The 25,120-nt window shown below is 44.8% G+C and overlaps 1 protein-coding gene across 2 annotated transcripts in view; it reads right to left on the bottom strand.

The window, feature by feature from the left end:
- cdh11 (cadherin 11, type 2, OB-cadherin (osteoblast)) overlaps positions 1-25,120 on the bottom strand; it is a 123,563-nt gene that overhangs the window by 11,044 nt on the left and 87,399 nt on the right. For both annotated transcript variants that reach the window (XM_055648830.1, XM_055648829.1), the window contains exons 6-8: positions 24,931-25,118; positions 21,700-21,956; positions 9,192-9,328 (exon numbers count right to left, since the gene is read on the bottom strand). In XM_055648830.1, the coding sequence (XP_055504805.1) occupies positions 9,192-9,328; positions 21,700-21,956; positions 24,931-25,118 (582 nt within the window). The remainder of the gene's footprint in view (positions 1-9,191; positions 9,329-21,699; positions 21,957-24,930; positions 25,119-25,120) is intronic.

Here is a 25,120-nt window from a genome sequence, read left to right as displayed (position 1 = left end):
CCTTTGATTCGATTTAAACAATGATGAAAATGTTTGCAAATTTTAATTTGTCACTTTCAATGTCAGCCATGCTTGGCGACAGGAACTGCAGATGCTGGTTTACAAAAATAACTCCAAGTGCTGGAGTAACTCAGCACAGCAGACAGCATCTCTGGAAGACATGGTCAGGTGACATTTCGGGTCGAGACCCTTCTTCACACTTGGTGATAGGTGCATTTTAATTATGCCATTGAATTTTTATAACAGCAATGTTCAATATAGCTTCTTTAAAATATTCATATTAGCAACAAAGGACAAGACAACCTGTTCTGCCTTTCAATAAGTGTGTGGTTGATCTGACTGTAACCTCAACTGTTCAACACCAGTGATTGCTCACCCCATTGCTTATTATCTATCTATCTTAAAGTATTCAAAGAGAGCTGCTCTGACAAAGGCTCTTCAATGGGGCAGCACAGTGGCATAGCGTAGAGTTGCTGCCCTACAGTGCCAGAGACACAGGTCCGATCCTGACTACAGGTGTGTCTGCGTGGGTTTTCTCTGGGTGCCCCAGTTTCCTTCCACACTCTAAAGACGCACAAGTTTGTAGATTAATTGGTTTTATTTCAATTGCAAATTATCCCTAGTAGTAGAATAGTGCTAGTTTATGGGGTGATCATCAGTGTGGATTGATGGGCCGAAGGGCCTGTTTCCAAGCTGTATCTCTAAAGTAAAGTCTAAATGAAAATATTAACTCTGTGCTTCTCCCTCCATTGGTATAATCTGATCGGCTGAGTATTAACAACATTTTCTGTTTTTGTTTTAGATTTCCAGCATCTGCAGTTTTCTCAAGTCGAGAGTCAAGATTGTTAAAAACATAGAAAAATAGGTGCAGGAGTAGGCCATTCGATCCTTCAAGCCAGCACCGCCATTCAAAATGATCATGGCTGATCATCTAAAATCAGTATCCTGTTCCTGGTTTTTTCCCATATCCCTCGATTCCTTTAGCCGTAAGAGCTCTCTCTTGAAAACATCCAATGAATTGTCCTCTACGGCCTTCTATGGCAGAGAATTCCACAACTCTCTGGGTGATAAAGTTTCCTCGTCTCTTATTCTTAAACTGTGACCCTGGTTTTGGAGGTACAGTGAAAAGGTCGGGATGGATAATTGTCATATGTCAAGGGGAAAAATAATATTCTAGCTCGATCAGCTTTCTTTCTCCCCACCCCTGCCATCCCCCATGAAGAAGGGTCCTGACCTGAAATGTCACCTATCCGTATTATCCAGGATTGCTGCCTGACCCGCTGAGTTACTCCAGCACTTCTGCATTGAAGAACCTCGGACTTTCTTTAATCGGACTTTACCTTGCATTAAATGTTATTCCCTTTATCCTGTATCTGTGCACTGTGGACGGCTCAATTGTAATTGTGTATAGTCTTTCCGCTGACTGGATAGCATGCAACAAAAAGCTTTTCACTGTACCTCGGTACACGTGACAATAAACTTCACTAAACACATTGTGCCTTTTTATGATATTCTTGCTTTCCGCACTTTAACAAGCCCGTAAATGCAGTAACGCAGATAAATAAATATCTTTCTCTTACTTTCAAACATTCAGGAGATTTTTTTTTGTCAGAATCTGTATGAGCTGCCTGATTGATTGGTGGAGAGATAAGTACTCTCACACAATTTATGAAGTTTGGAGATGAGCAAATGAATCACCAAGGAATAAACAACCGACTAAGTACTGCTAAATGGAATTAATATGGATGAGTTCACAAGTTCATGTCACAGCAGCAGAATTCGGCCATTCAGCCCATCAAGTCTACTCCGCCATTCAAACATGACTGATCTATCGTTCCCCCTCAACCACTCATTCTCTTGCCATCTCCCCATAACACTTGACACCCTTACTAATCAAGAATCTGTCAATCTCCGTGTTAAAAATTCCCAGCAATTGGCCTCCACAGTCGGCTGTGGGAATTAATTCCACAGATTCACCACCCTCTGGCAAACAAAATTCCTCCTCATCTTCTTTCTAAAGGTACGTCCTTCCATTCTGAGGCTGTTCCCTCTGGTCCTAAACTCTCCCACTAGTGGAAACATCCTTTCCAAATATAATCTATCCAGGCCTTTCACTTTCACTATTCACTATGTTCTATGAATTGTTCCATCTTAATTATAGAACACATAACATAGACAGTACAGCACAGAAACAGGAACATTGCTGCAGTAAATCAGCCCGTCAGGCAGCATCTCTGGAGAAAACGGATAGGTGATGTTTTGGGTTGGGACCTTTTTTCAGACTTCTTCAACTGCTGAAGAAGGGTCCCAACCTGAAACATCAATGATCCATGTCCTCCAGAGATGTTGCCTGACCCGCTGAGTTGCTCCAACACTTTGTGTCTATCCACGCGCAGTCTTGAACTGGTTAAGGTTCTTCGCTCGTATGCAATGGAAAGAAAACTCCTCATTTTTCTTCTGCCATGGAAAATAAACAATGGGGATTTAACTGAGAGAATCCCTGTGTCGAACGCACACAGGGGAGATGACGGGGTACGACCTAAGAATGTGCCAGGAAACCCTATGGGAGCTGATTTGCTGCGCGCATTATAAATCATCTCAACACAACCCTGCTGTCTAAACGTACGTGTGCACTGTAACACCTTACAGTTTTCCATGTTAAATATGATCAATGCCAACACCGTGGAGATTATTTCTGCTTATAACATCTGAGGTATGGGCGGCACAGTGGTGCAGCGGTAGAGTTGCTGCTTCACAGCGCCAGAGACCCGGGTTCAATCCTGGCTACAGGTGCTGTCCGCATGGAGTTCTCCCTGTGACCGGGTGGGTTTTATCCAGGTGCTTCGGTTTCCTCCCACATCCTAAAGAGGTGCAGGTTTGCAGGTTGATTGGCTTCTGAAAATTATCACCAATGCAACTGATAGTGCTAGTGCATGAGGTGATCACTGGTCGGCGTGGACTAGTTAGGCCGAAGGCCCTGCTTCCACGCTGTATGTCTAAACTAAGCTAAACTATAACTGAGTTCTACAAATTGTACACTGTCCCTAATGTGTAGGATAATGCTAGCATACGGGGTGATCGCCTGGTGGGCCGAAGGGCCTGTCTCCAAGCTGTATCCATAAAGTCTAAAAGTCCAAATACCTTTATATTGAAAACTCTAGAAGATCAGCAACCTCCTCCATGGCCAGAACGAGGCCACACGCAAACTGAAGGAACATTGAATTTGGAATATCCAATTTAAGGTAACCACCATCCCCACCATTTGATTTTGACTGGGTTTACATATAGTATCTGAATTGATTGAATTGTATATAAAACAATGTTTCCCCTGTGCCTCGATACATATAATAATAATAAACCGAAAACATAAAACCTGATGTCATGTTTGCCATGGACTTTGTGGGCCAAAGGGCCTGTTCCTGTTGCTGTTCTGTTTTATGGTCTATTATAAATGCACACATTCTGAGAGGATCGTGCTGTAGCCATTCTGTCATGATAAGGAAGATAGGGAGTGAAGTGAAGCCGGCAGGACAGTGGGTGGAAAGGAACAGTTGAGGAGGAGGGAGCAGGAATCCTTCTGATGTGCATCTCGAACATTTTGAGCAGCACAGTGGCAAAGCTGGTAAAGCAGCTGCCTCACAGCACCGGAGACCCAGGTTCGATCCTGTCCTCGGGTGCTGTGGGTGTGGAGGTTGCACGTTCTCCCTGTGAGTTTCCTCCGATTTCCTCCCACATACCTCTGTAAATTACCTCTAGTGTGTATGGAGTGCATGAGACAGTGGGATAACATAGAACTAGTGTGAACGGGTGATCAATGGTCAGCAGGGACTCAGTGGGCTGAGCATGTTTCCATGATGTATCTCTAAAACAAACTAAACTAAATGTAATGAAAAGTGCAGTTATTCTCTGAAGTAATTGAAAATTCTTGGGTGATGAACTCAGGAACCTTTTAATTGACTTTCCAGCAAACAAAGCCAGTTTCTTATCTCTATTCTAACAAGCAATTGACTTTGGAGTGAACTCATCTTACATTCTACTTTTTATCTTCAAGGGACAGACATCCTATACTTTATCCCCTCAATAATTTCCTGCAATTTGCAGCATGGCTTTTGAGACATGTTGGACAATTCAATTTTACTTCGGAGTCACGTGAGTGACTACGTGAAGAACCCCGCCAGGACGCATGCGTGTCGTATCGCTACACGCATTGCGAAACGTCAGGCGGGGTGGAACGACGTTCCCCCGCAGCGGCAGTTTTAAAAAGCCGGAACCAGCAGGTAAGAGTTACTCTGCGGTCTTTTTGTGTGTTTCCTATACCAACTTACAGGTGGGAAGCATGGACAAGTCTAAGAAAGCAACAAGGGCTGCGACAAAGCTGGTGGGGGAGGACCGCGGAGTAGCGGGCAGCCAGCAGCGGCCAGCGGCACTTGAATCACCGATAATGGGATCAGCTGTGCCCGATGTCGCCTCCGCACCGGCCGGATCCACTCCGCGGCTGGTCGGTAAGGCAAGACAAAAAACTAACAAAGTCGTGGACTCAGAGGAGTCCGACTTTGAGCAACCGCGGGCGGCCAGCGACCGTGAGCTGCACAGTGCTTCTCCCTCATCAGAAGGGAGCACTGGGGGTCAGTACTGGGCTGATCCTGAAGAGGGGTTCGCAGAAGAAAAATCAAGTGTGCAGGGGATGCAGGAACGAGAAAATCTGCTGGACATGATGTCCAACTTCATACAGCCAGACCAGACTGGCCAAAACCTGGAGCAAAAGCTTGCTGCCAGTATAGACTATATGCCTTTTAACCAGCTACAAGAACAGGCTGTATTGGACACCACGTCAAGACACCTGTATATCCCTGAATGTTCCAGTAGTCAATACTTGTATATGGAAACATATTGGAATAGGAGTTAGAGGCATGGATGTCAAACTCCAAAAGGTATTAAAACTCCTAACAGCAGGGATAACAGCATTCGCCTGCACAGTGGATGAGAAGGACATGTCCCAGGACCAACAGGATGCACTGGCATTGCTTTGCAACACTCAATACGAGATAAATAGCATCAGGAAGAATGCCATCCAACCCACTTTAAATCCGAAATTTGCGGGTCTGTGCAAACCTGGGAACATAAAACCACCAATACTGCTATTTGGAGGTAACCTATCGAAGGAAGTCAAGGAGCTCGATGAGGAAGCAAAAACCCTGGGACTCATAAAAGGGACTTCATCAAAAACCCACTACAGCCACAGACAGCATCCCTATGCACCCACCAGTAGAACAAGCCGACTGGTGAAAGCTCGAAGGTCCGGTACACCAAACATGAGTCTTTTAGGCCATGGCCCAGGCCGGCCTTCTTGGAAGATACGCGAACCTCCAACATCAACCAAACCACAAACCCAGACACCAACGCCTCAACATCAACGAAGGATTTACAAAAAGAAGTAAACCTGCCACTGGTAACTATGGAGGTAGGTGGGTCTGGTTCCCTACAAAATACAGGGAGCATGGAGGTTGGGGGGAGATTACACTCCTTTCTGGATGCATGGAGCATGTTAACTACCGATACTTATATTTTAAGCAGTATCCAGGGAAATACAATAGAATTTATACACAAGTACGGCCCTCCAGTTCAACATATACCGAACCGAATGTTCGTACTTTCTGGTAAAGAGAAATCAGAAGCGCATGCTGAACTGGAGAGGCTTTACGCAAAAGGTGTAATTGAAAAATCCCAACGAACCGCTAGAATTCGTGTCCAATATATTTACCAAAAACAAAAAAGATGGTGGTTGTCGCATCATCATAGATCTGACCAAATTGAATACATTTGTACAATATATTCATTTTAAAATGGAAACCTTTGTTACTGCTAAACAATTGATTTCCAAAGGTTACTTCATGGCTAGCATCGATTTAAAAGATGCTTACTATTCAGTGCCTATACGAGGTGACCACAGATGTTTCTTAAAATTCAACTGGATGGGACAGCACTGGCAGTATAGAGCGCTGCCAAATGGGTTAACATCAGCCCCCAGACTGTTCACAAAAATTTTGAAACCAGCCCTAGCGTTTCTACGGAAACGAAAACACATGGTCATGGCATATCTAGATGACATACTTATTGTGGGCAAAACTTTGGAATTGGCCAAACAAACTGTAACAGCCACAAAACAGTTATTTGAAAAACTGGGGTTTATTATCCATCCAGTTAAATCTACATTAACGCCTTCCACTACAATGGACTATTTGGGGTTCACCATTGACTCAGTTCACATGTCGGTGACTTTCCCAAAGGGAAAGGCTAGAGATTTAATAGAGGCTTGCAATAACCTCATTGACATCAGTAAACCATCCATCAGATTGGTAGCAAAACTAATTGGCAAAATGGTGGATGCCTTTCCAACCACACAATTTGGACCTTTACATTACAAAAAATTTACAGAGAGCAAAAATACAAGCACTCAAAATCAATGCTGGTCATTTTGACAGACCAATGAAGCTATCAATCAAAGCGATAATGGAACTAAAATGGTGGATAGATAACATTTGGCTTTGTTTCAATCCAATCATTATCAGCAACCCTTCAATGGTGCTACAAACTGATGCCAGTGCACTTGGTTGGGGTGCCACCAATTCCATCTCCAGCTGTGGAGGTAGATGGACTGCTCAGGAGGCATCATTATTACTCACACTGGGCATAAACTACCTGGAAATGTTGGGTGCATTCTATGGCCTTAAGTCATATTGTACTGGGTCATATCACCAGCATGTTAGACTACGAAATTGTTTATTTATGCATTCCCTCCTTTCTGCCTCATCAGTCGGGTATTAAGGAAAATATAGCAGGACTCTGCGTCTGGTATTTTGGTAGTACCCGATTGGCCTACTCAACCATGGTTCCCAGTGATACCTGGCAGGCCTCAATTATGATGAGGGGCTCAGTTATAGTGCCATTAACTGCGCCAGAAGTGATTTATCAACTTATCTATGGCAAGGAACACCCTGGGGCAGCGGAGCGTCATTTTCGCTGCTCTGTTGGAACTCACTCACTGGTATAAGAAAAAAAATATGAGGGGAATTTTTTAATGGCCTATCAACCATGGTTCCCAGTGAGAACCAGGTACTCCCAAATTATGATGGGATGTCAGTTATTGTGCCATCAACTGCGCCAGGAATTGGTCTTAGCAACATCTATGGCCCCTACATTGACTGACACTCTGTTGGAAACTCACAGTCATAATAAAACTTATGAGGGGAATTGGTCATGGCACAAAGCAAGAACCAGTCACTCCCAAATATGGGATGTGGATTGTCCTGAAGATGCTCAGGAATTGGGCTCCAGTAACAGCCCTGCCCCTCCATAGACTCACACTAAAAACAGTCACGCTCATGCCATTGGTCAAGGCACAAAGTGTACAGTCATTACATAAATTAAGACTGGACAACATGACTTCTTCATCTGAAAATATTACGTTTCATATTTATGAATTAGTGAAGCAGAACAGACAGGGATCAGCAGGCCTCAATATAGAATTTAGGTCTTACCCAACAGATGATCGTCTCTGTATAGTATGACATTTGTCGTTATACATGGAGAAAACGAAAATCATCAGAGGCAATGAGAAGGCACTTTTAGTCAGCCATAAGCAACCACACAAAAAAGTGATGGTCCAGACCATCTCAAGATGGCTGAAACAGGTTCTAATACAGGCTGGGGTGGATACTAATATTTTAAAATCTCATTCCACCAGGGCTGCAGCTACATCGGCAGCTATGCAGTTGGATGTACCAATGGACCAAATCCTCAAAGCAGCAGGATGGTCAGGGGAAAAAACATTCCAACTATTTTATAATAAACCAGTCATGAAACCTGGAACGTTTGCAGAAACAATTTTAAGTTCTGTAATTTAATTTACCCCATAAATAGGGGTTATAATTTGTGTTAATAAATTTCATGGATTTTAATGTTGGATTCATGTCTAAATTATGTTGACACAATTCCTCCTACAGTCATTAAGGCAGATGTGATGCATGGACTCGTTTCCATGGCATGAAATCACAGAGCTTTGAAATCTTCACGTAGTCACTCACGTGACTCCGAAGTAAAATAGTAAGATTAAACGAGAACTTACCAGTTCGAAGTTTGATCATTATTTTATGAGGAGTACGTTGAGGGAATACGTGCCCTCCGCTCCCACCCATGATCATATACTCAACTGGTATTTCTTTCTCTAATCTTACTATGTTTAAGTCATTACAGTTATCTGTGATTTCACACCGCTGCTTTGAAGAATGACACGCATGCGTCCTGGCGGGGTTCTTCACGTATTCCCTCAACGTACTCCTCATAAAATAATGATCAAACTTCGAACTGGTAAGTTCTCGTTTAATCTTACTATTTATTAACAGACAAAAAAAAGGGCAGAGGAATTGTGTGAGCTTAACGGAAGTAGGAAAGGTTTTTAAGTCAGATCGCAACTACCGAGTACAAAGTGGCAAAAAAAACCCTTAAATTGTGACCTTTCTCCCTCAGAGCCTTTATGTGGGTTCACCAGAATAAAAGTTCTTCCGTAATCTTACATAATGATGGATAGAAAAGGTTCAGGGAGATATGGGTCATTCATGGACAAATGGGACTACCTTACAAGAGGCATGATGGTCGGCATGGACAAGTTGGGCTGAAGGGTCTGTTCCCCTACTGTATCACTAAGACCACCTAGCCCATGCCAACCATTGATCAACCTTTCACATTAGTTCTATGTTATCCCACCTGCGTAACCACTCCCCACGCGCAATTTAGACTACAGTGTGGAAATGGCCCCACTGGCCAACCGAGTCTACACCGACCAGCGATCCCCCTACACAGGCACTATTCTACACACTAGGGACAATTCACCCAATTTTGCAGAAGCCAATTAACCTACAAACCTGCATGTCTATGGAGTGTGGGAGGAAACTGGAGCATCCGGACAAAACCCACACGATCAGAGGGAGAATGTGCAAACACGGTACAGACAGCACCCAGTCAGGATTGAACCCGGCTCTCTTGCGCCATAAGGCAGCAACTCCACTGCCACTGCACTGTGCCTCAGTGGCCACTTTACCAACGACAATTAATCTACAAACCCGCATGTCTTTGGGATGATCTTTGTTGACCCAACTTCATGCGTGGATCACTCAGAAGTGCTTGATACTCACTGACTTCAGTTGCAATCACAGAGATGTTCTGCCAGGCCGTCAGCTCCCTGTCCAGTGGTTCTGTGGTCTTTATAACCCCGCTTTGGGCATTGATGATGAAGAGTCTATCCATGTACGACTGCTGCTCAATAGAATATCTGGGAGGAGTGAAACGAGAGAAGAAATAATCTTTGGAAGGAAGAGAGCAATCTACAGTATGTGTCTCAGCATAGAAACATTCCCATATTAAATTTACCTCTCAAAACTTCACTTCAGTACTACACTTCACGGTGCCTCAGCAAGGCCACAAGCATAATCAAGGAGCAGTCCCACTCCCTCTTCTCCCCTCTCCCATTAACGTTTGTAAACAGAAGTTTGAAAACGCACACCTACAGATTCAGGGACAGTTTCATCCCAGCCGTCAAGGCTTCATCAAGGAAGTGGACTCACCTGTCACTGGAGATGCTCAAACTATCTTTTATCACACTTTCTCCAACTTCAATATTATACCTTGCACTGAGTAGTACCTTTTATCTTTTATCTGGGCACTGTGAACAGCTTGATTGTATTCATATATAGCCCTTTCTCTGTTACATATTTATTTACATATATGTTTACACTTCTGTTGTGCTGCTGCAGGTAAGAATTTCATTTGTCTGTTTTGGGATATATAACAATAAAACACTCTTGACCAGTTTACTTTAATTCAGAGATACAGCATGGAAACAGGGCCCTCGGCCCACGTACAAAACCCGTATAGATAGCACCTGAGGTTAGGATCGAACCCGGATGACTGGGGCGGTGAGGGAGCAACTCCGGTGTGCCGCCCAAGTGCCTGACTTTTGGCTGACTGGATTGCACGCAAACATAAGCTTTTCACTGTACCTCACTGTACCTCACTGTCCTTCAGATGACAACAAATAAACTAAACTGGTCACCTTTATCTCTTCACTCTTCCAATCTGGAATGTGGTATAATATGATGCCAATCTAAGGAGCTGTACTCAGCTTTAGCTCAAGTTAGCAACAATTGTTGGCTACTGATATAGGGAAACATCAGATGATTAAACGGAAAGTGTTTCACACCCAGGGCTAAACATCCATCAAATGGATTAGTACGCAGATCCCTGCTGCAAGCAAAAAAGAAATCAAGAGTCTAGAATGGAGTCTGACAGACCCCATATAGATCGTAACTGCAGCTCTACATTGCCCAGCATTCCTCATTTCCCATCCATTTGATCACATAATACGCTGGTCACCAAGATGGTTCAAAAGGAGCTGTAACAGAGGTCTTTGGGGCGACACAATTGCGCAGGGGTAGAGCTGCTGCCTTACAGTCCCAGAGACTGGGTTCGATCCTGACTCCGGATGCTGTCTGTATGGAGTGTCCTATGTTCTCCCTGTGACCACGTGGGTTTTCTCCGGGTGTTCCAGTTTTCTCCCACACTTCTAAGACTTGCAGGTTTGTAGGTTAATTGGATTCAGTAAAAATTGTAAATTGTCCCTAGTGTGTAGGATAGTGCTGGTGTACAGGGTAATGAAAAAAAAAAATGAAATGATTCAATTTATTGTCATTATCAGTGTACAGTACAGAGACAACGAAATGCATTGGAAGAGTGAAGAGATAAAGGGTAATTGCTGGTTGGCGCGGACTCGGCTGGCTATGGGGCCTGTTTCCACGCTGTACCTCTAAAGTCTAAACAGATGTAACAGGAAACGGAAGACAGACGTGAAATGGATGTAAAAAATGCAGATGCTGCAATCTTGAGTGAAATACAAAGTGCTGGAGAAACTCAGAGAGTCAGGCAGCATCTGTGGAGGGAATGGGCAGACAACGTTTCGGGTTAGGACCCCTATGCAGAATGATGGAACGGTGGAGAGAAAGCTGATAAAAAGAGGTTGGGATGGAGCAAAGCCTCGTTTCTTTCCTCGTCCCCTGTCATCTTCCATCCTGTGTCCCTCCAGCTTTACATTTCACTCCTCTTCTTTCCTTTAGACTTTAGAGCTGTCCCGTGCAACAGAGGGGCAGAAGCTGTTCCTGAGTCTGTTGGTGCGCACTTTCAAGCTTCTGTGTCGTCTACCCCATGGGAGGTGGGGAGAAGAAGGAATGACTGGGGTGGGATGACTCATTGATTATATTGGCTGCTTTACCAAGGCAGCAATGCAGTCAGTGGTGGGGAGTCTGGTCTATGTGATGGACTGGGCTACATCCACAACTCTCCGTGCAATTTCTCGTGGTCTTGGAGCTCTTCACCTCCCTTTCAGTATGAAGGAGGATCCAGACCCAAAACGTCACCCATCCTCCATCTCCAGAGGAGCTGCCTGACCCGTTAAGTTACTCCAGCACTTTTTGTCTATCTTTGATTATAAACCAGCATCTGCAGTTCTTTGTTTCTAACCCTAACCTAATTAGATACTGAACAATAACCCTCTACCCGTTATTTATTAAACTACATTAATCTCATTTAATGAGAGAGATTTTGTGGATATATTTGCAAAAGAACAGAAACTAGGTTGGGATTCAGAAGGTTTAGGTTCAGGTTTATTGTTGTCACGTGTACCAAGGTGAAAAGCTTTGTTTTTGTTTGCTTTCCAATCAGAGCAGATAATACTATACATAAACAAAATCAAGCCAAACTCAAGTACAATGGGTAGAGCAAGTGGGAAGATAAAAAGTGCAGGATATAGTTCTCAGCATTGTACGGCGCATCAGTTCCTTATATACTGTAGTGTACGCATTGGGGTAGAGGTGAATCGGACAGTACCCTAGCTTATGGAAGGACCATTCACAAGCCTAATAACAAAGGGGAAGAAACTGTTCCTAGCTGTTTACCTAAAGAGAGTGACAGACAGCCAGGAGCGATTGTGGAAATGGAAGTTCTGCAGAGCTAAATAAAGACCTAAGGTGGTCATTCAGACTCCCTGCTGCTCTCTGAATTATTTTTGAGATCTCTTGAGCTAATCCATTTGATGGATGGTAGTCCTGCAAAACGGAATACTTTCCATTTAATCATCCGTGTCTCCCTGTATCAGCAGGGAACACACTGCTGACTTGAGTTACAAGCAGAGTAACAATAATTACATTATTAGATTCCAAGCTTTTGTTCCATATATAAACCCCTCAGAACAGCTCAATCCGATCTCAGTAAGCCATGAATGCTTGTTAATAAGATACAACTCCCCTCCGCCATTCCTCCAAACCCCTGGATTAGATTCCAGCTTGTAACTCAATCCTATCTAATTTTGGTATCTAATTTTCTAGCTATAACTGCCCCAAATTCCTTAATTAGATTATAGCATGTAACTCACTCAAATACTCACAGAGTCAAACAACATGGAAACAGGCCCATTGGCCCAACTCATTCATAATGACCATGATGCCCCATCAAAGATAATGACATTTGTCCATACTTTGGCCCATTACCTTCTAAACCGTTCCACTCCATGTACCTGTCCAAATCCCTTTTAAATGTTGCTATTGTACCTTTTCAGATTCAGATTCAGATTCAGATTCAATTTTAATTGTCATTGTCAGTGTACAGTACAGAGACAACGAAATGCATTTAGCATCTCCCTTGAAGAGCGACATAGCAAACGATTTGAATAAAAAATAAATAATAAGTGTCCGGGGGGAGGGGAGGGTGATTGGCAGTCACCGAGTTACGTTGTTTAGTAGAGTGGCAGCCGCCGGAAAGAAGCTGTTCCTCGACCTGCTGGTTCGGCAACGGAGAGACCTGTAGCGCCTCCCGGATGGTAGGAGGGTAAACAGTCCATGGTTGGGGTGAGAGCAGTCCTTGGCGATGCTGAGCGCCCTCCGCAGACAGCGCTTGCTTTGGACAGACTCAATGGAGGGGAGCGTGGAACCGGTGATGCGTTGGGCAATTTTCACCACCCTCTGCAGTGCCTTCCGGTCGGGAGACAGAGCAGTTGCCATACCATACTGTGATGCAGTTGGTAAGGATGCTCGCGATGGTGCAGCGGTAGAAGTTCACCAGGATCTGAGGAGACAGATGGACCTTCTTCAGTCTCCTCAGGAAGAAGAGACGCTGATGAGCTTTTCTAGCAGCTCATTCCATATACCCACCATCTTCAGAGTGAAAATGTTGCCTCTCAGGTTCCTATTAAATCTTACCCCTCTCACCTCAAACCCAGGGCATTTTATTCGGCATGGTCATTGACTCAGTGTTACTCCAGCAATCTGTTTATTTTTCTTTGTAAACCAGCATCTGCAGCTACCTCGCGTCTCCATCAGAAATGCGTTAGGACTTGGGAGGGCCGTGCGAGCGGTCGCTGAATCCTGACAGACAGCCAGTGGCGGAACCAAGAGACCCCACCTGGAGTGGGTCCAAGGCTCGTCTCCCGCTCGCCCCCAATGACTGGGAAGTGGATGGAGGAGAGACGTGGACGCTGGATGCGGGTGGGAGAACCAGCGAGTTTAAACTTTCGCATCTTCAACGTCGGCTGCAGGAGAAGCCTCCACAGAGCATAAAGGCTGAAGGCCCGGAGAGGAGAGAAGGACGGCTCGCTGGCAATCTGAATGAGGGGATGACTGCAACGAGCCTTTATGACCAGATGCAGCCTGAACTGTGCAAAATGACGTCAAAATCTGGCGACTCTTATATGGACTCAGTGGGCTGTTTCCATGCATGGAGTACTCAATCTGGGGTTGTCTTTATGTATGGCAATAATCACACAAATCTTTATGCAAAACAAAATGTATTTCACCGTACCTTTGTTAAACGTGACAATAAAAGAACCATTGAACCATACAACATATTCGAGACCCGGTGAATCTCACCTGCTGTTATTCTGCCCTCAGTGGCCTGACCCAGAGGACACAGATACCATTGAACCTACAGGCAATGCAAGGGTTAAACATCTCGGTTGCTTTAAGATAAGATGGTGGAATACTTGGAAGCAGCTGGGAAGGCCAGCTGTCAATGGGGAAGTGGTCATTGGGGGAGTGAGAGGAGATGTTGTGCGTGGCACTTCAGTCAAGGTGAAGAGGGAACATGAGAAATGGAAATAACGTGTGATTTGGACCAACTGTCATCGATTTGAGAATTAATATTAGCAATAATATATGTGGCAAATTTTCGTGACTATTAATCATGTAATGGAACATTGATATGTAAAATATTCATACGCCTATTAATTTTAAACTGCTCCATCCTCATTTATAGTGTTTGGCAAACTATTTTTAAGTAGTTGGGACAGGAAAGTTTAATGTTGTCTACATGATTTAGATGGAGTTTGATTAGTTTATGGTCACATACCAAGGTACGGTGAAAAGCTTTTGTTTGTGTGCTATCCAGTCAGCGGAAAGACTATATATGGTTAGTTTAGTTTTGTTTATTGGCACGTGTACCGAGGTACAGTGAAAATGTTTTTTTGTTGCCTGCTATCCAGTCAGTGGAAAAACTATACTTGATTTCAATCAAGCCATCAATGATGCACAGATACGGGGGTAAAGAGAATAACATTTAGTGCGAGATAAAGTCCGGTTAAAGATAGTCCTAGGGTCTCCAATGAGGTGGTTGGTGGCCCAGGAATTCTCTGATAACAGCTGGGAAGAGCGACAGAGAGTCCGAGGTCTAGCAATTGTCTGATAACTATAAGACTTTATAAGAGCAGCAGAAAAAATTTAGCGATCCACTAACTATTCCAGATCGGTACTTTGTTGACCACAAACCCAACTCTTCACTTCTCAGGGAGACTGCAGATGCTGGAATCACAAAGTGCTGGAGAAATTCAATGGGTCTGGCAGCATCTGTGAAGGGAAATAGACTGATGATGTTCAAGGCAGGAAAAATGGTCCCAATGTTGGGCGAGTCCAGAACCAGGGGCCACAGTCTTAGAATAAAGGGGAGGTCATTTAAGACTGAGGTGAGAAAAAACGTTTTCACCCAGAGAGTTGTGAATTTGTGGAATTCCCTGCCACAGAGGGCAGTGGAGGCCAAATCACTGGATGGATTTAAGAGAGTTAGATAGAGCTCTAGGGGCTAGTGGAGTCAAGGGATATGGGGAGAAGGCAGGCACGGGTTATTGATAGAGGACGATCAGCCATGATCACAATGAATGGCAGTGCTGGCTCGAAGGGCCGAATGGCCTCCTCCTGCACCTATTTTCTATGTTTCTATGTTTCTAAGGCAGGGACCCATCTTCAGACCTTACTTTAGACTTTGGAGATACAGTACGGAAACAGGACATTCGGCCGATCAAGTTAGCACTGATCAGCAATCCCCTGTACACTAGCACTTTCCCACACAGAAGGGACGACCTGTATGTCTTTGGAATGTGGAAGGAAACCGGATAACACAGAGGAAACCCACGCGGTCACAGGGAAAACTCGGTACAGACAACCCTCATAGTCAGGATTGAACCATGGCCTCTGGTGCTGTTAGGGAGCAACTCTGCTGCTGTGCCATTGTGCCACCCTGGAGTAAGAAGGGTGAAAGCTGACAAAGAGAAGTGAGGAAAGGGAACCTCTAAAGCAAGGCTGCTGCAAATGATCTCCTCTTCCATTTTGAGTATTTTGCAGGGATCACTGAGCTGCTTGCATTTTGGAAAGTTAAAGACTGCTGTGGATCTTTGAATCCTATGCTGGTGATCGAGGCTTGGCACTTTGCCAGTGCTGGATATCTGCACCAACCATCAGCTTTGGACCCACGCCCCCACCAAATGGAAGGGGCTGGGCTGCTTTCAATAGAAGAGGAAGCATGTGTCACTTTAATGAATGCTGCTTGCAGACCAGTTGCCAATGTCGATAGTACCCATGCTGTTCACATCATTATTTTTTCCATAACGTGATTAATATGGAATTACACACATAGAGCATGTTGTTTTGCAAATGCCTCTCACACACTCTCCGTGGGTAGGTTACGCTGCCTAGGGAGGATCACAAGTCCACACGCACAGCACACCTTTAAACACACACACAAAGAGATACACAGACACACATGCACAGTCACACAAAGAAATAATTCACATACAAACACAACGAAGAATGCGCACTCCGGCACACACTCACACACACACCGACACCGACACAGACACCCATACAGACACAAAGATACAATACATATACAAACACACAGACACACTCTCACACACACACACGCACAAAGAGACACTGACAAACATACAGACAAAGATACATTGTCATTCATATACGAAATTTAAAAACACACAGACAAACACTCTAAAGCACACGGTAAAATAATAAAGATAACACACACAAAGAGACACTGACGTTACCAACATACAGACGCATTTAGTGCTGTAGAGTGGGGTAAAAACTGTTTTGTACACATCTGTACACACAGTTCAAACAGGGAGTGTCCGGGGTACATTCTGGGTTTTTTTTTTTTTTTGGTGCAGCACACTCTCACACAGACGCATAGAGAAACAGACAGACAAACATACACAGACACACATACACACAATGCACATACAAACACACAGAGGAATACACATAAAGAGGCACACACTCACACATAAAGACACAAAGAGACACACAGACACACAGAGGGGAGTGCAAACAAATATGAAGAGACACGTGAATACACACAGAGATACAATATACATACACACATTGACATAAAGATGCAATATAGCTGCAAACATATATAATATGTGCAGACACACACACACTGACACAGAAGCATGCATAGACACACACAACCACATACACAAGCACACAGACAAGCGCACACCACGGCAGCACGGTGGCACAGCGGTAGAGTTGCTGCCTTCCAGTGAATGCAGAGACCTGGGTTTGATCCCGGCTACAGGTGCTGCCTGTACGGAGTTTGAACGTTCTCCCCGAGACCTGCATGGGTTTTCTCCGAGATCTTCGATTTCCTCCCACACTCCAAAGATGTACAGGTTTGTAGGTTAATTGGCAAATTGTCCCTAGTGGGCGTAGGATATTGTGAATATGCGGGGATCGATGGTCAGCGCGGACCCGGTGGGCCGAAGGGCCTGTTTCCGCACTATGCGACTCTATGACATGTCTGTGTGCATGCAGACACGAGTGTGCACAAACTCGCCACACACACACACACACACAGGTTAAGTGAGAGCTGGAACCTAGTAGATATGCCAGTGTGTTAACAGTGGCGCCTAGCACTTTTGCATTTTGCAGAGAGCTCTCAAATCAATAAGAAGTTCTGTGTAGGATTTGAATTTGTGTACCCAACAATTTTACGGATGGAGCAGCTCTGATTCAATCCCCGTCCTTCTGCAAATAAAGCCAGGCTCCATTTTGATTCAGAGGATACAAGTTAATCTACGTTAGACTGGCTGCCTGCAGACACTCAACATGGTTTGCGAGTCTGGCCGTGCCTTCAGCTCCGTTTGCGTCTGGGGAGACGGGGAACAGTCAGTCTTATGACGGAAAGCAATGTGTCCTGCTCTTAGCTGCTTCCCACTCTCCCTCAGGGGAGCTTAGATTTGCAAAGCACTGTTGTCAAACAGATCAAATACAGCTGGGATTACTGGAGTGCTGAACAGACCATGCAACCTGCTAAAATCTCATTCCAAAAGTTGTGAAACGAGATTTGTAAAATCCCACTTTGGCAATTCACTTACCTTGAAATGTAATATTCAGCCCTGTTCTACAATTACATTTCCACTGATGTAGAAGTAGAAGTGAGAATGCTAATCCTACATTGCATATTTGCAATAAAGAGAGATGAAATCTGTCTTCCAGTTTAATTAAAGCCATACTTTACAGCCGCAGAAGACTGCAACTACAATATCTACTTTGTACATGGTCTGTTTCAGCAGGAACACATTATCTAAGTGTAGAGGGATTGGAGACTTAGGTGAAGGGAGATTTGTGTGGTCCAGCATGTTGACAACAAAGCTGGGATACAACACATCAAAGGCCAATTGAAGACGCAGGTAGGCTGTTCAATCAGACAGTTCCGGGGTCAATGTAATGTGTGCTCCATGGATAACTAACCCTCAGATGCAAAGCTAAATTAAGTTCTTGCCTATCTTCTGAGGCGTGGCTTGGTGTCGCAGAGGTAGAGTTGCTGCCTAACGGTGCCAGAGACCCCAGCTCGAAACTGACTACGGGTGCTGTCCGTACAGAGTGTGTACATTCTCCCTGTGACCGTGGGAGTAAACCAAGTGCTCGGTTTACCAGAGAACCCCAGCTCAAAACTGAAATTACAGGAGGGCCATTGCTCGAGCCTGCCGCCACAGAGTGTGTACATTCTCCCTGTGACCGTGGGAGTAAACCAAGTGGCCTCAACTACCCTCCGGTTTACTCTCACTCTCCAAAGACATACAGGACCCCTTTCTAGGTTATCTGAAGAAAGGTCTCGACCCGAAACGTCACCTATTTATTTTCTCCAGAAATGCTGCCTGACCCACTGACTTACTCCAGCATTTTGTGTCTATCTTCAGTTTGTAGCCTAACTAGTTTCAGTAAAAATTGTAAATTGCCACTAATGTGTAGGATAGTGCTAGTGTACGGGGATCACTGGCCAGTGTGGACTGAGTGGATTGAAGGGCTTGTTTCCACACTGTATCACAAAACTAAACTCAATTAAAATTTAAGTTTTCCAATCCACGTCACATCATGGTGAATCTCCTCTGCGCTCTCTCCAGCAAAATGTTGTTGAAAACTTCATCAACCAGGAACCGATGCAGTGTGAGATTATTTTAAACTGCAATTTGTATTTGAAACAATTCTATTTAAGCAGGCTGGGACATATTGAATGTAAAATAACTATCGCAAAATAAAGAAACGTTTATAATTGAACATTTAAAATGAATGCAATGCTGGAAGTCTGAAATAAAATCTGATAATGCTGTAATCAGCAAGTCAGGCAGTACTGTGGAGAGGGAGAGAGACAAGAGAGAAAGACAGAGACACAAACAGAGATACAGAGAGAGACAGAGACAGAGAAAGATAGAGAGAGACACAGATAAAGAAACAGACACACAGACAGAGACAGACAGAGCGACATACAGCACAGGAACAGACTCTTTGGCCCAACTTACCCATGCCAACCAAGATGCTCCATCAATGCTAAACCTCCCTGCCCACTTTGGCCCATCACCTTGAAACCTTTCCTATCCATATATGGTCCAAATGCTGTTTAAATGGTGTAATAGTACCTGCCTCAACTGCCTCCTCTGGCAGCTCATTCTATAAACCCACCACCTTGCGTGTGAAAAAAATTAAAGAGAGAGACATGGAGTCAGAGAGTCCAGATAGAATGCCAAGTTTGCAAAATTAAGTTTTAAATTAAAATTAAGATTTGCAAGATTAGAGAGAGACAACATGCTGCCTGCCTCGCTGAGTTACTCCAGCATTTTGTGTCTACCTTTGATTTAAACCAGCATTTGCAGATCTTTCCTACACGACAGAGAACGTCTTTCCTATAACATGGTGTCCATAACTGAATGCGGGTACAGAGACAGAGATAGACCGTGTCTCTGAGAGAGACAGAGAAACACAGTCAAGAAGCTAGACAGATTTTTGCGAAGTTTCTGCCTTGACATGAAGTTTAAACTCTGCTTCCCTCTCCACAGATGTTTCCTGACCTGCAGAGTATTTCCAGAATTTTGTTTTTATTTCTTAAAAATTAATTGCTTTGTCAATCCACCATCTGTGATTAACCCAAATTTCAATTAACAAATCTTATTAAACCGCCCCCTCTCTTTAATCCATGTTTTGTCAAAACTTTTGGCCATCTGTCTCTACGTTTCTATCTATGAGCTGGAGTCACATTTTGTTTGGAAACCCTTCTGCCAAATACTTTGGAACATTTTAGTAAGATGTATAGAAGTTGGGAGGTCATGTTGCAGTTCTATAAGATGTTGGGGAGGCCGCATTCAGTTATGGACACCATGTTATAGGAAAGATGTTGTCAAGTTGGAACGGGTGCATTGAAGATTTACAGGGATGTTGCCAGTTCTGGAGGGTCTGAGCTATAGGGAAAGGTTGAGCAGGCTGGCACTCCATTCCATGGAGGATGAGGTGTGTAAAATCATGAGAGGAATAGATCGGATAGACGCATAGATTCTGTTGCCCAGAGGAAATCGAGAACTGGAGGACATAGGTTTAAAGTGAAGGGGAAAAGATTTAATAGGAATCTGAGGGGGTAACGTTTTCACACAAAAGGTAGTGTGTGTGTGTGTGTGGAATGATGAGGTAGTTGAGGCAAGTACAATTGCAAAGTTTAAGAAACAATTAGACAGGTACATGGATAGGACAGGTTTAGAGGGATATGGCCAAACACAGGCAGGTGGGACTAGAGATGGGACATGTTGGTCAGTGTGAACAAGTTGGGCCGAAGGGCCTGTTTCCACGCTGTATGACTTTATGACTCCATGACCATGTTGGTACCAGATAAATACAAGTTGTTGCAGAAATTACGTTAAGTATTGTTTTCTGGCAAGATAGATATAGAGGCATCTGAAGAAAGTACTAAATAAGAGACAACATGGAACTGCAGATGCTGGGATCTTGAGCAAAACCCAAAGTGCTGGAAGAACAGTGGGTCAGACGGCATCTGAAGAGGGAATAGACAACAGGTGACAAGTCGTATTGGGACCCTTCTGCAGACTTGTGGATTGGACGGGAGTAAGCTGGAAAAGAGAGGTGGGGGAAAGCAAAGCCTGGCAGGTGATAGGTGGATAGGGGTGAGGGGGTGTTAGATTGGTGAATTGACATCTAAACCTATCTGATCCACATACTTGTCCAATTATGGTGGGTATGTGGAACAAGCTGCAAAGAAAATAGTGCATGGATGTCGGCCAAATGAAGATAAATGGGAAGAGCATCTTGGCCAGCATGGACCAGTTGGATGGAAGGACATGCTTCCATGCTGTATAACTACAAAACTCTATTGTCATAGCTGTACAGTGCCAGTGATTGGGGGGGGGGGGGGGGGAAAGGTTGTTAGTTAGAGGTTAGGAGAATCTGATGTTTATACCCTTGGGTTGTGAGCTACATAGTGGAATATGAGGTGCCGCCCAAGAATACCATTATACACAAGAGCAAAATTATGCCATTTGGCCCATACTCCGCCATTCAGTTACGGTTGATCTATTTTTCCCTCTCAATCCCATTCTCGTGCTTACGCCCCATTACCTCAAACACCCTCCCTAATCAGGAACCTAACCAGAACATAGAACGAAACATCACCCATTCCTTCCCTCCAGAGATGCTGCCTTACCCACTGAGTTACTCCAGCATTTCGTGTCTACTTTTGATTTTACCAGCATCTGTAGTTCTTTCTTACACATGGAACAATGCCGCACAGGAACCAAATGATTTGGACTTCGACCCAAATGATTTTGCCAAACATGATACCAAATTAAACTGATCTCTCTACATGTACATGATCCATATTCCTCCATTTCCTGCCTAACCACGTGCCCATCAAATAACTTCTTAAATGTCACAGTTGCATCTATCACCAATACTACCCCTGGCACCATGTTCTGGGCCCAATCTCTTCTACGTTGCTTGCGGCTGAAGCTTATAGATAGGAATGTCTCTTTACCTGATGGGGCTTCGCCCCAGGTCGTGATCCATGGCGTGCACCTGCCCCACTGGGGTGCCAGCCGGGGCACTCTCGTTGACCTTCATGAAGTAGACGGACTGGGAGAAAATGGGAGGTTCATCCGCATCCTCCACCGAGATCTTGACGGTGGTGGTGTCCTTGAACGGGCCCCTGCTGACGAAGCGCGTGTCGAAGAACACATTGGCTGCCTCCACCTTCAGAGAATAGGACTTCTTGGTTTCGTAATCCATGCCCAGCTGAAGCAAGAGACAGAGATGGATCATTTGACAATGGGGAAGGGCTGATCTCAAGGCAACACTGATGGATGGGAGGGTGTGGGAGCAACACCATGCTAATACATCTTCCAACAAAGTGACTTGAGATGAAATATATCCTGCGGTACATCAAATGAGCTGGAGAACCAAGTCAAGCAACACCACTTCCCTCAGCATCTCTGCCGCACAACCTTCTGAATTAGTCTACTGCCAGGGCTGTGCAGAGCTGATTGCCTTTCAAACGCATGCATAAAATGACACGCCCATTCAGCACAGTGGTACAGCGGTAGAGGGTGGTGTGTATATGGAACGAACATACTAAAAATACACTTGTACAGGTATAAGAGTAAGAAAGGAAAGGTTTAGAGGAATATGTAGAGGATTTTGTACTCGCTAGAATTTAGGAGATTGAGGGGTGAACTTATAGAAACGTACAAAATTCTTAAGGGATTGGACAGGCTAGATGCAGGAAGATTGTTCCCGATGTTGGGGAAGTCCAGGACAAGGGGTCACAGCTTAAGGATAGAGGGGAAATCCTTTAGAACTGAGATGAGAAAAAAAAATTCACGCAGAGTGGTGAATCTCTGGAACTCTCTGCCACAGAAGGTAGTTGTGGCCAGTTCATTGGCTATATTTAAGAGGGAGTTAGATGTGGCCCTTGTGGCTACAGGGATCAGGGCGTATGGAGAGAAGGCAGGTACGGGATACTGAGTTGGATGATCAGCCATGATCATATTGAATGGCGGTGCAGGCTCGAAGGGCCGAATAGCCTACTCCTGCACCTATTCTCTATGTTTCTATGTAATATGAGCCAAATGCAGGCAAATGGGACTAGCATGGGACTATGGGACTAGGGCGGCACGGTGGCATAGCAGTGGAGCTTACATTGCCAAAGATCTGGGTTCGATCCTGACTATGGGCGCTTGTCTGTACGGAGTTTGCACGTTCTCCCTGTAACCTGTGTAGGTTTTCTCACAGATCTTCAGTTTCCTCCCACACTCAAGAAGTGCAGGCTTGCAGGTTAATTGGCTTGGTATAAATGTAAATTATCCCCAGTGTGTGTACGATAGTGTTAGTGTGCGGGGATCACTGGTCGGTGTGGACCGGTGGGGTGGGCCCATTTCCATGCTGTATCTCTCAACTAAGCTAAACTAAACTTAGATAGGCTATCTTGGTTGTCATGGACAAGTTGGGCTGAAGGATGGGTGGGCCAAGGTAGGTTGTAATTGGGAGAAGGAACGGTGGATTGTAGAAGGAGGGGTGGAAAGCAGGCCTGCGTGCCGTACAGGTGCTAGCACAACCCCATTGGGCTGAGTGGCCATTTTCTATACTGTTTCAATTATTTATAATTCTGATTGGTCCCAAAGAGAAGGCGGTTAAACAAAAATGAAACGGAGGAGAACCTGTGAAATGAGTCTGGTAGCTATCATGACTAATCAGGAAAGTTTAAAAAAAAGCAGATGGTAAGATTAGCATGAATTTTACATAGCGACTGACAGGCCTAATTAGGATGATGATGTGAGGCACTGAATAATGGATGGCACTGCGTTTGGGGCCCAGACATCATTTTCCAAGGTCAGGCGCTGTGTTAAACTTGTTCCAGCTGATTAAATAGACTTGGCAGAGGATTAGCTGCACAACTATGAGAGATAATATCTTCCAGCCCAAGCCTATCCATCAGGTCTGGATGACCCAAGTTTCTCAAGCAAGTTTGCATATCAGAGAGAGAGATAGAAATGGAGAGTATAGATTTAGAGCAAAGGGTAAGATATTTAGTGGGGACCTGGGGCGGCACAGTGGCGCAGTGGTAAAGCTGTTACCTTACAGCGCCAGACACCTGGGTTCGATCCTGACCAAGGATGCTGACTGTACATTCCCTCTGTGACCGTGTGGTTTTCTCCCGGTGCTCCGGTTTCCTCCCACACTCCAAAGATGAACCGGTGTGTAGGTTAATTATCCCTAGTGTGTAGAATAGTGTAGTATACAAGGTCGCCCAAAGAAACTGTTCAAAGGCTGCATCACAGACCACCTACAGCATGCAGGCCTAGCCGCAAAAGAACCAGAAATCTGTGCCAGTGGCAGGACTGGCTGGCTGACAACCACTGGGAATGCAGTCAGCAGTTTTGAAGTTAATTGCCGAGGCCGACTCGTTAGTGCCAGAGACAGGAAGAAGGTTGCAACCCTAAATCCTCCCACAGCAGCCGTCATGTGCCTCACTGCTTCCACGTGTGTGTGGCTGGCGCATCGGACTTGTGAGCCGCCCTCGATCCCACAAGACAAGAGATTGCGACGGGCCACCACTACAGGCTGATCACTGGTTGGCGCGGACTCTTTAGACTTTAGAGATACAGTGTGGAAACAGGCCCTTCAGCCACTGAATCCTAGCCAACCAGCGATCACCCCATAAACTAGCACTATCCTGCACACACTAGGGACATTTGCAATTTTACAGAAGCCAATTAACCTACAAGCCTGCATGTCTTTAGAATGTGGGAGGAAACCGGAATGCCCGGAGAAAACCCATGTAGTCTCAAGGAGAACGTACAAACTCCATACAGACAGCACCCGTAGTGAGGACCGAAGCTGGATTTCTGGTGCTGTAAGGCAGCAATTCTACCGCTGCATCATTGTGCCACACAACATGGTGAGCCAAAGGACCTGTTTCCGTGATGTAACTCTAAAAGTTTAAAAACAAAAGTCTAAAAGTATCTACGGTGAAGTAATTTGCTTCCAAAACCCTTTCTCCAGCAGCTTGCAATCCAAGCCATCGACAAAATTATTCCAGAGCAATGAAACAAAGGTGTCTTTTTAAATTGTCCTGGTGGCTTTGTTTGTGTGAGGCCGAGAGGTGAGAGCTGGCATATAAGTCACCCAGCCTTGAAGGGAGCAGAACATATCCTGAATATCCTGAGGAGTTCCAGTTCCTACCATCGCCTCCACAGCATTGGCTCGGTACCTTTTTCAGTTTGACGATTCCCTCTTGAGTCTGCGAGTCGGTTATGATCTCGAAGAGATCTTTTCCGTCCCCGTCGATAATGCTGTAGGTGACCATGCCGTTTTCCCCAACGTCCGGGTCTTTGGCCTTGAGCTGTCCCACCACCGTCCCCACCTTGGCAGCCTCCGACAGCGACATCTGGTACACACCT

Source organism: Leucoraja erinacea, chromosome 17 (assembly GCF_028641065.1).
Source record: "Leucoraja erinacea ecotype New England chromosome 17, Leri_hhj_1, whole genome shotgun sequence".
NCBI lineage: Eukaryota > Metazoa > Chordata > Chondrichthyes > Rajiformes > Rajidae > Leucoraja > Leucoraja erinaceus.
This window is presented reverse-complemented; position numbering and strand designations above follow the sequence as displayed.